This window comes from Uloborus diversus, chromosome 2 (assembly GCF_026930045.1).
Source record: "Uloborus diversus isolate 005 chromosome 2, Udiv.v.3.1, whole genome shotgun sequence".
NCBI lineage: Eukaryota > Metazoa > Arthropoda > Arachnida > Araneae > Uloboridae > Uloborus > Uloborus diversus.
The window spans coordinates 155,449,637-155,463,490 of NC_072732.1; the positions used below are offsets into that span (position 1 = coordinate 155,449,637).

Below are 13,854 nucleotides of genomic sequence, written 5' to 3' on the forward strand. Positions count from 1 at the left end.
GCATGGATCAACAATGTCTCAAAAGGAAAAACTTTTCTGTTTTACTTTTATATTCTTAGTTGTATATTTTCAATTGTAGAAGATGGTAGAATTGTTGTGTTATTTTCTTTACAATATGACTCTAGCTACTGCTGTAGCCGGGGGAGGGAGGAGTGGGGGGATATTTCGGGGAGCTCATCGAAAGAAAAGGTGGAAGAAAATATTTTATATATATATATATATATATATATATATATATATATATATATATATATATATTTCATGGACCCCCCACTTTCCCCTCAACTACAGCGCTGATTCCAGCAATGTTTTCTTAAAATTACTTACCAGCCACAATTTTTAAAAATTACCAAGTGGACTTGAATAATTCAACAAAGTTTGTAGGTTTAAGTATATCGTTGCCTTAGTCGGTGTTGTTTTTGTGCAACTATTCAGCCACTAACTTTATTGTTGCTGAAAAAATTTTCAGTAGCTCAATTTATTCCCATCAGTCCCTTCTAATGATGCTATGCTTATGAAACGCTCTAAATCTATTGTTTCAATACAAAAAAATCAATCAACTGAGAAGTAACAGGAAAATCAGCAATAGCAGTGGGCAATGCAGCGATCATGGGCTTGCTCTAACTGCTATAGCAGTCAACGGCAATTAAGGGGTTAAAGCTCAAGAAAACAAATAATATTAAAAGTTTATTTATTGCAAATGCCAGAATTTTGATTGAATTAAAAACACTGTCCTTGTACTTAAATATGTTCATTAAACCTTTACTTAAATTGTTTCTTTACTTGTAAGAAAATGAACAGAAAAATATAGTGATAATTAATAAATTAGTTTTCTTGAATATTTCTGGTTAATCTCATAAATGAGTCTAGATATTTAAAAATAATAATAATAACATAAATATATGTTCGAAGCATTTAGAAATCCAATTCAGGAAATAAATATGAAATTAATCTTTATAGTCTACTTAATGTTTAAAAAAACTCATAATTTGGATTTTGACTACTAAACTAGAGTTTTTTAGTTTAGTTGAACAAAAAACATGTAAAAAGGAAGAAATTTTTAGTTTTTACCTAATTTAGTTTAGTGCAAATAACACTAATATAACCAAAATACTATACTCATTTTATGTATTACAGCTGTATGTTTTTTTCCAAAAAAAAGAAAAAAACAACCTCAATAACATTCTTCTTGAAACAATATCACTACAAAAAATTTCAAAATATGTTTTGAGAAATATTTTGTTTTCTTATGCTGTTTGTGTAGATATAAGCCTCTTGAACATACTGTAAAACCTGTGAAGTTGGCCGCTTTTTTCAGGCATGGAATTAGCCCTTATCATATAAATCAGCCTTTGTAGGTTGACCACCTGTTTAAGTTGACCACTAAAGTAGTGCACTGCAAGTGGTCAATTTACACAGGTTTCACTGTATTTTACCAAATCACTCATTCCTCCATGTACTTTAGTAAAATTAAGTAGCATCTTTTAAAATCTTACGTTTAAAGGAAACTTTTTTTAATATAAATTCAACTCATTAATATTTGTTGTGGCTCCACATGTAAACAAATGACAATTTTATTTCATCTTAAATGTTACATTGTAATTTATCAGGTGGTTCACAAATCATGCAATCTTTATAACAGAAAAATGAAATTTTATTGGACTTTTGATGCATAGATATTTATGTGTGTATTTCTACTTAACATTTTTTACTTTTCTCTTACCAGTTCTGAAAAATTAACCTATATAAGATAACATCGTAAAATAGTATTTACAGTATGTTTGTATAGTAAATTAACATTTCATTGTAACTCATTACATGTTTTATACCCAAAAAAACGTTTTTGAAAAAATTATGGGAATTTTGATAAATCTGAGACTTTATTTCGTTTTACTAAATGAAAAAAAAATTGCAGTACAAAATTTTGAATTTTAGAAGAACAGTTATTTATACTAGCTATAACATCTATCAAGCTATTTGTAAATATTCATTAAATCTGAATTCTATTGGAAATATTTTAATCTAATACATACATTGGGACATTCATTCTAAATGGATCAAAATGGCTAAATTCCGCTTGAGGTAAATTAATGTACAAACTAAATTTTATTTGAAAAAATGCATTAGGTTCCTTTACACATATTTAAGGTAGTCAATTTTTGATTGATTACTTAAATGATGCACTATCACTTTCCTTAGTCAGTTAAGTTTGATGTACAGTAGGACCCATCCAGTCACAGGCAAGGCGTAAATGTACTGTAGTACATGTTGCAGATATGTAAGGATATAAAATATTCCTCCCAATTTATGTGCTATAACTGTGTTCTTCTGTATTTCCCATGTTTTTTTTTTTACTTATCAAATTAACTAAAATATAGCAAAGTGATGATTAGCTGAAAAAAGCATCTTATTGACACCACTTAAAAGGTTTAACTTAAAAACAAGTCTAATTCAATCTGAAAATGTTATAAATATATTTCATCTTGTGGAACTAACATATTAGAATTCATACTTAGGTGTTAGCTTTTCAAAATGCCAAGGAGACATTTACACACACATTATATACATATACAAACACAATTGTGTATTTCCGCACTATTTCTATAATTTTCTGTTTGTAATCATTTGGCAAAATTTGGAGTTTCATCTGATCGACAAACTGAGAATTCTCCCCTTCTCATGACGTTTTGGCGCCCCTGTTAGTACGTTCAGTAACTCAGCTTTGAAGCTGTGCTGACAAAAAATATGTTGAAAAAAAATATATAAATTATTTTATTACACAAATAAAAGTAAAATTGTTTTTCTGTGCTATGAAAAAGGATGGAAAAAGTAAGTTTCCCTAATGGGGGGAATGCACTCCTTAAACCTTGAGGAGTAGGTGCATGTCCGAAGCTCTGCCCCCACCTTGTAGACAACGCCATTGGGTTCATACATTTTTTTTTTTTTTCAGCTTTCCAGTTTTTCCTAAAGTATTCATGTTCCCCACACTTTTTGCATTGTCAAAAAAATTTTTGAAGTTAATTTTCACTCAAATATGTTGCTTTATATCTTACACAACATAAAGCATTGCTTGTTTACTTTCAACCTCATTTTCATTCAATTACCGATGTTATTCTAGCTCTGAATGAAGTTCAGAAATTCCAATATATTTTTTACTTGTACAAATCCCGAGAAATACATGAGAAATGTTATAAAAGTAAATGAAAAGATAAAAATAAAATATTTTATAGAATTTATTTGAAAGGCAAAGAAATTCTGTATTATACAATAAAGCCTTGACCATACAACAGGTATGATGGATGGATAGTTTTATAACATTCAGCAAAATTTTTGTTTGCTCAATATTTGCACAATAATTTCTGTCTGAGATAGAATCAAAGAAAAAAAGAAACTATGAAAAAGGTTTCTCCCTTGGACAGATGATGCCTTATACCAGAGTTTGGCTGAAATAGATTATCATGTTTAATTTCATGTGCTCATATTTATTTGTACATATTGATCCATTCTTAGAAAATTTGACATCTGTGTTATGAAGTTTAATTTGAGGTAAAATATGATTTTATATGTGCGTTTTTTTTTTTTTTTTTTTGTCTGTATCTATTTTAGATACAGACAAAAAAAGAAATTTAAAATGGTACAAAAATCTTAATTTGTTATGATGAAATTTATCAAAAAACTTATTTATGTATATTTAATTTATTACAATAATGTAAAAAAAAAAAGAGTTATTTTTGTATCTCATATGATTTGTTAATTTCTTATCCGGTGAACAATTTTTTATGTGACTTTTTATTTTTTTCAGAAATTCGTTATAGAATGTTATTGTTACTTGTTTTAAAGTTTATATTAAAGTGTATATTTGAAGTTTCTCTTAGTATCTATATTTTTTTATTTTCATACATACAAACCAAATTAGGATTTCAGTAAGAAAAATTGTTTTTAAGAAATAATTAGACTCAAAAGTAAGTAAAGAAATTGGGCACAGCACTTTTGTACATGCTACAATCTGACCACGGATTGTATGGAAAGACAAACATCCGTTTTACAGCAGGAAATGGACGAATCTATTATTTTTATTGATGTCAGCTTTTGCAGAGGCAGAGTCTCATTCAGATGAGTGGAGTATGCGCATGAATATTTTACTTTTCCCTCTCATTCAGCTAGATTCGTCTTATCAGGATGTTTGAAAATTCCATACAAGCCGTGGTTGGACAGTAATGAAGTTTTTTTTTTTTCTTTTGGAAATTAAAAGCAAACATTTTTTGCTTCAAGTTGTGTTTAGATTTCTGTAACAGTTCGCAAATTGAAATTTCTGTTAAGAAAAGTATACTTTTTGCAATAAATAAATGTGTTGAAAAAAGTAAATATAAAGTTTTTTTGTTTGTTTTTTTCCCTGGAAGATATTTAATAATAGTTTCAGAATAAAACTCATTTTACCATTTAAACATATGTACGTTAACTATAGTTAAGTCAAACTTAACCTGACAGCATTGTAAAGCTATGCAGATTCTAATCACAGCATTATAATGCTGCCAAGTTAGGCTTGCCTCAGTAATAGTATATTTATCCTATAGTTATGGAGGTTCACATTAAAGAAAATATATTTCTCCAGGAGATCATTAAAACTAAGTCAAATATTGCTAACTTGTTTAGTCTGACTATTTTATAAAAATCTAACCTAAAAAATGTCCAAGTTTTTGTGAAAGATTTTAACAATTCCTTAAAAAAATGAGATATGCAAAAAAAAAAAAAAACTATGGATGAACTTCAAATTCAATTTGAAAAATGTTTTTTATTCAATATATACATGACTAGTATTTTTGTACTCTGCAGTCCTAATAATTCCTTTTTATTTAAAGAAATAGTTTAAAATGACTTTTATAATTTATTCATCCTCTTCAGTTTCTTTCACATGTCTTCGTTGTATTAAAACTGCAACATATACCCAGATTGCAAGTATGGAGCATGGATATGGGTGAATATAAACAGCTAGAGAGAATTCAGCATTTTTGTCTTCAGTTAAGTGAACCCCTGTTGCAAAAAACTGCTTCAATCACTGCTTCATTTTCTGTGTATGGCATAGTTAAAGGAAAACCATTCATCTAAAAGAATTCAAAGTTTTGAAATGCAATCAAGACCTATATTGATAGCAAAACCTTGTTAATGAAGGTTTTATTTCGGTTATTAGTAAAACTATTCTTTTCCCAGATATCAACTACCACTGCTAATTTATAGTAAAACTACTTAAAAGTAAAATATTTGAAGTTGTAATAGTGCTGTAGTTGGAGGGGGGAGTGGGATGCCATTTCCCAAACTATTTGGTTTTATTGTAAAAATAATCGAATGTAATGTAAATTGGTTTCAAACCGCCTTTTCTTTTGGCGAGTCTTTCCCAATCCTAAGGTGAGTTCTTTTAAACATTTTATTCCAACTACAGCACTGGTTATATTCAGTGATGTTCCCATCAATTTTTCTGAGGGTATACTCCCAGTAATCCATTATGCACGATTTGTGTATGTGATCATATACATAGTATTTCATAATATGAAAATTTATGAAGCTTGAGAGTATACGCTATATAGTAAAGTAAAGACAAAAATACAACGTTAGAAGAAGCACAAATTTAACGTTGTTTTGTCTTACTTTACTGTTCTGCACAAAGGTATTTATTTATCTTATACGCTATATGTCTAAAAATGTTTGAGAGTATACAGCGTATATGGAGTACACCCTATGGGAACACCACTGGTTATATTTCTTTGGCACAAAATTAAATTTTACATTACATACATTCAACAACAACCTATCAAAACCACACATTTTACCTTATAAGCACTTAATATCTGCTCTAACTCTTGAAGGGAATCATCACTGGCTGTTCTTCCAGCATTTCTTTCAAGCCTACATTCAAATATCATTTTATAAGTGTTCTCAATATTATTTTCTCTTCCAGAAGTTAGATAAATATTCAGTTTTTCAACAATTTTTCAAATAAGTACCTTGTTAAGATCTTGTACAGAACTTTGTTGCAGTCTTCATTCCAAGATGTAGGGATTTTGTGCCTCCACTTAATAATGCTGTTTTGGAGTCCACTGGCCAAACTTTCTTGCAGTTCTTGCACATATTTGGGATCAGTTTTACTGTATCTCAGCACAGATGGCTTATAAAAAAAAGATGCATTTGATAAATGTTAATATTTTTTTTACCACAGAACAAAACATGTTACCAAAATGCATACTTAAATATTTTTAAAAATGAAAAATAGTGTTTCACTTTTCTTAATTTTACATATAGTAATTTTCCTTTGGAAATGTAATAAATAGAAACAGCATAGTAGAATGCCTATAAAATTTACAACATTTAGAAAAATGAAGCATTCTTTTTATGCAAACAGACCCAAAAAGAGGCCATGTCAGCCTAGTCAGAAAATAGGGGCCCGGGTCTTGGGGGAGGGGCGACACTGACGTAAAAAAGAGAAAGGAGAAAAAAAACTCTGAATAAGCGAAAATGTAAAGATAAAATTAAAATTTATTCTTGAAGCATTTACTGTTGTGGCAACATAGGGGAAATTCTTTTTTTTTTTTTTTTTTTGAGGGGATGGGGGGCGCGGGGCCCAGTGACATAATTGACAAGGAGCCCGCCTGGACTTTCTGCGGCCTTGCATGCAAAGGAAAAATGTTATTCAAAAATAACAAAAAAGATTTTTTAAATTACTTTTAAAGAAATAATAAATGTTAGTTTTAACTATGGCTGATAACAAGCGATGTAGTGAACAACAAAATCCTATTGGCCCTTGACACTGAGGAATCAGATACATAGTTACCATTCATTAATTTACTGGTAGTCTACTTTTGTGCTTCAAACTTCTCTAAAAACAGTATTATTCCTTCATTATTATCTTTTTGTATGAGTGGACAACGAAAGGATACTATGTGTCCTCAAATCTCAGCTTCTATTAAAACTAGTCCTGTTAGTGAGTTGACCTTCATTATCTTCTAAATTTATCCCCTATTCCTTCTTTGGAAGCATTGTTAACAGTATTGTATTATTGTCATTAATTTACTGTAGGTAAAAATAGTTTTCACTAACAGCACAATTGTCATAAGGCAGATGTAAAATCTGTCCCTCAACACCATCAGTATGACCAGGTTCTACTATATTCCTCTTTCTTTGCATTTCATTTACATATTAAAAGATAAGAGGCACAAACATAAAATAATTTTTCTTAAATTCATGTGATTACTTAAATTACATATATTCATAATCATTTAAATTACATATTAAAACAATCTGATACAGTTTATTTCTTTAACTTACTCAATCCATTTGCACATGTGTGGCATTTTTACCCATATATTTGCACTGGTTCCTTATATTCAAATATATAAAAATTAAAAGCAAAGGTTCAAGCTAAAGGATTGAGCTAGTTTTCATTTTGGTCTGGACTTATTTTTGAATTCAATTATATTCAACTAAAACTAGTAAATGAATTGCTCTTATTATACTGAAGAAAATGAGCTCGTAAGAATCATTTTTGACGTCCATAACATGAGTGTATGCTTTGCAACATAGCTTTTTTTTTCTCTCATGCTATTTCAATGTATTGGCAACAAAGTGTGTTCATTGGATGATAGTTTAAAACCATTTTATACCTGTATACTTCTTAGTCCAGGATTATGCAAGCTACGAGAAAAAAAGGGTTTCCAATCGCTCATTTTAGTGACATCAAAATTTATTCTTGAGGGATGATTGCTTCTCTGTATATTAGCCCATACCTAAAAAAATATGCACAAAAAGAATAAAATGAAAAAGAGGAACAATTTCACTCTGAAGGTAAATTTTAATGATCTTACATCTATATAAATAAAACAAGGAATATATGTTTGTGTGTATGTATGTTCCCTATACAAATCGACAGTTTACTTCAGATCAGGCTTGGAATAATCGTCGATTACATTTTTGTGTAATCGTAATCATAACAATAAACTGACAATGGGGCTCTTATAATTGTAATTTTAATCAAGTGCTTCTTGCATTATCGTTACTGTAATCTAAATTTATATAATCATAATTCAGCCTTGGTAATTGTGTAATCCTGAAAGTGAAAACTGTTAAGTTGTGATTTAACAATGGTATGGAGAAGATAATAGTTCAATAGAGTGTAAAGGTAACTTCAACCTTTTTAGACAGAGCCTAAGATCCTGCTATTTAGGGGTCATTAACGGCTGTTTGTAAATGAGGGTCATAAACAAACCCTATTTGGCTTGCACCACGAAGGCAGGGTCTAAGCTTGCCCCGTAGGTCGTTTGACAGGAGCGTCCCGGATTTTAGGATTGATCATCAATTTCCCTTTTCATCGGTCAATGGCAAGCAAACAAGTGAAGCTGCTGCCTCGGAAAGAGAACAATATCAGAAGTACAAACACATGTCTTTGGACCCTTTTGCATTCAGGTTTTTAAAAGCTCGACTGATTAGAGCCCTGAGTATGGTGTGTGTGTGTGTATTTTTTTCCTTACAAGTCTGTAATCATCATTGGCATATCATAATTGTAATTGATTACATTTTTTACATTTTCTAATCATCATTGTTATCGCAATTATGTTTTGGCCGAGTATTATAATTATATTTGTAATTTTGTGTGTAATCTCCTATTTTTCAGGTTCATAATCATAATTGAACACATTTTCACTTAATTGACTCCAAGCCTGCTTCGGATCTCGACCAAATTTGGCAGGGAAGTACATGAGCGCCTGAGAAGGAACGTAGGGGGTTTTTCAAGTGCCAAAAAAGTACCAAACTGTTCGAATTTCAATTTTAAGGCTCGAAAATGGCATTAAATGGCTCTTTTTACCTGAAATAAATATCTGATCAGTTTGATTTTAGTGTAATTCATAAGCTCACAAAGAATACCCCTTTGGAAGATTTTTTATCCTCTGGAATTGAAATCACCAAGTCCCTAAAATCACTAACAGGAAAGTTATAAGCATTTTCAAATAAAGGAAAATCAATTTTAAATCAGAAATTTATCGTCTGCTGCTAGCTCAGTTTTAATTAATATGAAATAAAATGACTGAGAAGAGAAATCTGTTGTCATTTTTTATCGAGTGTGAACAAATAAAATTCTTGCTTTTGCCATGAAGGTTTTTACTGTATTTGGGAGTTAAAAAAAAAAACCTTTTTGGTTATTTTTCCACTATCTGTTGGGAAATTTTATATTTTTTTTTCTCTCGTTCAAGCCTGATTGTTGAACACGCATCACTTGACATAAATTTATTTTTCAAGGTACACCATGCAAAACCGGGCGATGCAGCTAGTTTATTATATTTTAAAAGTTGCAGTGAGTTGGCATGAAAATGTAATTGTACTTTCTCTTCTGAGTGTTTAGAAAACTATGTTTTTCCTATGATATATATTTTTAAATTTCAGTCTGAATTTTCCGACTCTCTACTTCTTATTGGTCTTGATATGTTATTGCCAAGTGATTAAAGCCTTTGAATGAGCACTTTTTCTCTTGCTGTATTAGCACACTGAAAAATAAGTTTAACCCATATGTTTGATACAGCGAGAACAAAAAAAAAGGAAGAATAAAGAAAATGACGCTGTTCTACTCCCCCCCCCCCCACGCCTGATTTATCATTTTATCTGAATATAATTACCGTAAATTCCCTGATTTTTTTCTTTATGTGACAGCTTAAAAATACTTTGACCTTGATCAACATTCTAATTAATTGGGTTGTATTCTTTATGCCAGTTGAGTGGTGCTTTGTTCTTGTCCGAATGAAACTATTCTTGAGTTGTGCTTTGAGGTTTCTTTGGTGCAAATTCTCCTGAACTCATTCATTACAGTCCACTATTAAATCGAATTTTTGTGAATTCTGTGCTTCATTTCTTATTCATCATATTTATTTTATACATACCCCCAGCCTTGAAACCCGAGGGGGGGTTCAAAACTCACGAACGGCAAGCACCTGAAAAGAGAAAACATAAATACAACACCGAAAACTAAAATGTAAACTATTGAAAAGGCAGTCTCTAAGAAAAGTCACTAAATCAGTTCAGAGGTAAAGCACAAAGTTTGGAAATCGGTCTCTTAAGTACACCACTTGCAGTTAGTAGCTCTACAACATGCACTCTACTGTCTTTTCCTGGGAAAACATGTTGAATCCTACCTAGACTCCAGCGTAGAGGAGGAAGGTTCTCGTTTTTGACTAACACTAAGTCACCTGGTTGAAAGTCACGTTGTAATTTACACCACTTAGGTCTCTGTTGTAATCTACACAAGTATTCATTACTCCAACGTCTCCAAAAATGTTGAAGTATCTTTTGCATGTTTCTCCAACGGTCAATATGGCTAATTTTCTCTGTAGTCCAAGTCCGTTTCTGGAATGGCACTCATAGATGTTCCAATCAAGAAGTGTCCGGGAGTCAAAGCGTCTAACTCATTTGGATCTGGTGAAGCTGGTGTTAACGGGCTGTGAATTTAAACATGCCCTCGATTTGCGTAATAAGCGTTAAGCATTCTTCAAACGTTGGTACAACGTTTCCAAGGCATCTCTTTAGGTGATACTTGACAGATTTTATTCCTGCTTCCCACAGGCCTCCAAAGTGAGGTGCAGCGGGAGGGTTGAAGATCCATTTGATGCTTTCAGATGACAGCCATGAAGATGATCATTTCGTAACAATATCAAACGCCTTTCTCAACTCTTTACTGGCACCCTTGAAATTCGTGCCACAATCACTGTGGATTTCTACGGGCTTGCCTCAACGGTGCTATGAACCTCTTCAAAGTCGCCATGAAGGATTTTGTCGTAAGGTCTCCTACTATTTCTAAATGTACTGCTCTCGTAGAGAAGCAAACAAATAGACAAACGTAACATTTTTGTAATTTTCACTCCTCTGCCAGTTCAATTTTTGATATTGAATGGTCCAGCGAAATCTACTCCTACCCGAGAAAATGCTCTGCTTGCAGTAACTCTTGCAACTGGAAGATCAGCCATCATCTGATTCGCAGTTTGAGCGTGAATTCTGCAGCAAATAACACATTGATGAGTGCACCTTCTAATAGCATCTCTAGCACTAAGAATCCAAAAAAATTTCCGTATAACGGAAAGCAGTAATTGTGGGCCAGCGTGAAGATAAACTTGATGATAGTAGTTGATGATCAAATTTGTGATATGATGACTCTTAGGGAGAATCATGGGATATTTTCTGTCTTCTGATAAGTTTGAATTTTTAAGTCTTCCACCTACGCGCATAATTCCACTTGAGTCTAAAAACGGTGTTAAACTTAAAAGCTTACTACTTGATTTTAGAGGTTTCGCAGATTTTTAAGCAGTTCAACTCCTCGGAAAATACCGATTATTGAACAATTTTAACAATCGCTGATGTACCCATCAAGACTTCCTCTGTTGATAAATGGCTCCAGAAGACGATTTTCAGGTAGAGTGGAACGAGTTATTTTTGAATCTCAAGCACCATGTTACTACTCTGCATAGCTTTAACCACGATGAATATTTTGTAATTAATTCTAACTCTTGAAATTTTGACACACAAGAACTGTAGCCTTTCTTCTCCTCCTTGAGCAACAGTTTCACTTAGGCTTGAGTCGATGCAAACCCTTGGTTCTGTAATTTCAATAGGTTGTTTAAGCCATTGAGGTCCTTGCAACCACAATGTACTCCTCAAAAACTCTGATGGTAGCTTTTCTCTAGTTCCACAATCAGCTGGATTCTCATCTCCAGCTACGAAATTCCACAAAACACTAGAATTAGGATCTTGAATTTTGGCTTCACAATTTGCAACAAATTGTTGCCAGCGACGTGGTTCAGAGTTGATCCATGACAATTAAAACATTTGGCATGTTTGAAAGCCATTTTCTCAGCGTAAAACCTCCCTTCAACATCATCTCAAAAACTTGTTTGGTCACGAGTTTGGCTGTTTCTTCACTTTGAGCTCCTGATAGAAGGTCGTCAACGTAAAAATCACGAATAGCAACGTCCGCCGCCAAGGGAAAGTTATCCTTTTCATCTAAAGCTAACTGTTTCATTACTCTTGTAGATAAAAATGGGGCACTCGCAGTTCCATACGTAACCATTACTAATCTGTAAGATTTTAAAGGTTCATATGAATTTTCCCGCTACAAAACTCTTTGCCAGTTCCTATCTTTTGGATGCACTCTAATTTGCCGAAACATTTTCTTTACATCAGCGCAAAAGACTACTTCATACGTTCTAAACCGAAGGAGAATAGGGAAGAGTTCTTGCTGAATTCTTGGCCCTGTCATCAAAAGATCATTCAAAGAAAGGCATAAGGTTAATTTCGCAGAAGCATCAAAAACGACTCTTAATTTGGTAGTAGAACTCGATTCTTTTACTACACCATGATGGGATAAATAATACAGTGTTGATTGTGTTCTGGTATTTTACCGGATTTCCGGTATTTTCATCTTGAATTCCGGTATCTTCATCTTCGAAAATACGGGAACTTCTATATTTTCAGAAAAACCCATTTTAGTAAAATTTAGAGCGATGTTTAATGAAACGAAAAAATCCAAATTGAAGACATTTGGTATAAATATAAAGCGTAAGTTACGGCGAGACCCACGTGATAACAGGCCAGACAACTCTCTCCCCCCCCCCCGCTTCGTTACGCCACCAGTCGTCGATCTATGAACTTGGTGCGAAATTTTGAAAGTAGGGCAGTTTACCAGTAATCAGTAGGTAGTGCTGCTTTGCTCTGGTAGAAGTAGATGAAATAGGAAATATGTAACTTCGGATGCACATTTTTGAATACAATACTGTTGGATTTATCTCATCCTTTCCACGTACCGGAATGTAGAGGCAATTAAAAAATTATATAATTAAGTCTTGTAAGTGTCTGCTGAGTGAAAGTGAGTTAGCAATTTCAGCTTTCGAACAACCTGCATGCGAAAAATAAAGTTGGGCTCCTCATGGAATAAATTTTAAAGTTCGGAGGTAAGTACTTTTCTCAGATAAACAAATTTACATTTTATGCTTTCGAGTTCATGCAGTTAAGGTTACTTAATTTTTCCTCCATTACACAAACAATTGTCAGTTTCCTTTCTGATATCTTTGTCTGTAATTTGTAATTTCAGCGTACTGCTTTAATATTTGAAATGGTTAACTTGCAACTTTTTATTTCTTTATGTTTTCAACCTTGTATACAGGCATTTATTCGAAATGGATTTTCCAAGCTGACAATATACATATGTCAAAATTTTCTGCAAATATACTTGTTGCTATCAGAAGCAACGTAACTTGGTGTTGATATTCAGTTAATATGTATGTAAACAAGTTTATTGAAACAGGCTTTTAACTGAACTAATCTTATATTTTCGGTTTCAATTAAATTGTTTCATGCGCTAGCATGTGTTATTTTGATCAAAAAACATTCCTTGATGGGCTTCCGTAGTTCTGAGGTAGAAGATTAGCTTTGAACGCCGGAGGTCGTGGGTTCAATACTCAAACATTTCCCCCCAACTACGCTCCTGCAATGTTATTCAAACAAGCTGGTTCTGTGCATAAATTAAAAAAAATATATGTTTTTTTTCCGCTGTTGTCTTTAAGTTTTATGATATTTATGCACAAATTGTGGTTGAGTTAAAGGTATTCACAATTTCTGGGCTTACGAAAGATTACTTTTGAGCAGTGGATACGCAACGTGTTTTTGCAAAATGCTCCATTCTTGTTTGTTTATGCTTAAAAAGGGAAAAATGTCTTGAACTACATATTTTTTGAACTCCTTGGATTTTCTGTTAATAAGCTTTCAGGAACTCTGAAACTGTAATATAAATTGAATTAAGGGGCTGTCCACAAAGTATGTTGCAAAATTTCG

General features: G+C 32.4%; 1 protein-coding gene across 1 annotated transcript in view; it reads right to left on the minus strand.

The window, feature by feature from the left end:
* Nucleotides 1–4,825: 4,825 nt before the first annotated feature.
* LOC129216608 (coiled-coil and C2 domain-containing protein 2A-like) overlaps nucleotides 4,826–13,854 on the minus strand; it is an 88,025-nt gene continuing 78,996 nt past the window's right edge. Inside the window, 5 exon segments of the mRNA XM_054850825.1 lie at nucleotides 4,826–5,041; nucleotides 5,043–5,102; nucleotides 5,826–5,901; nucleotides 6,000–6,160; nucleotides 7,653–7,775. Coding sequence (XP_054706800.1) covers nucleotides 4,886–5,041; nucleotides 5,043–5,102; nucleotides 5,826–5,901; nucleotides 6,000–6,160; nucleotides 7,653–7,775 — 576 coding nt within the window. The 3' untranslated portion in view covers nucleotides 4,826–4,885.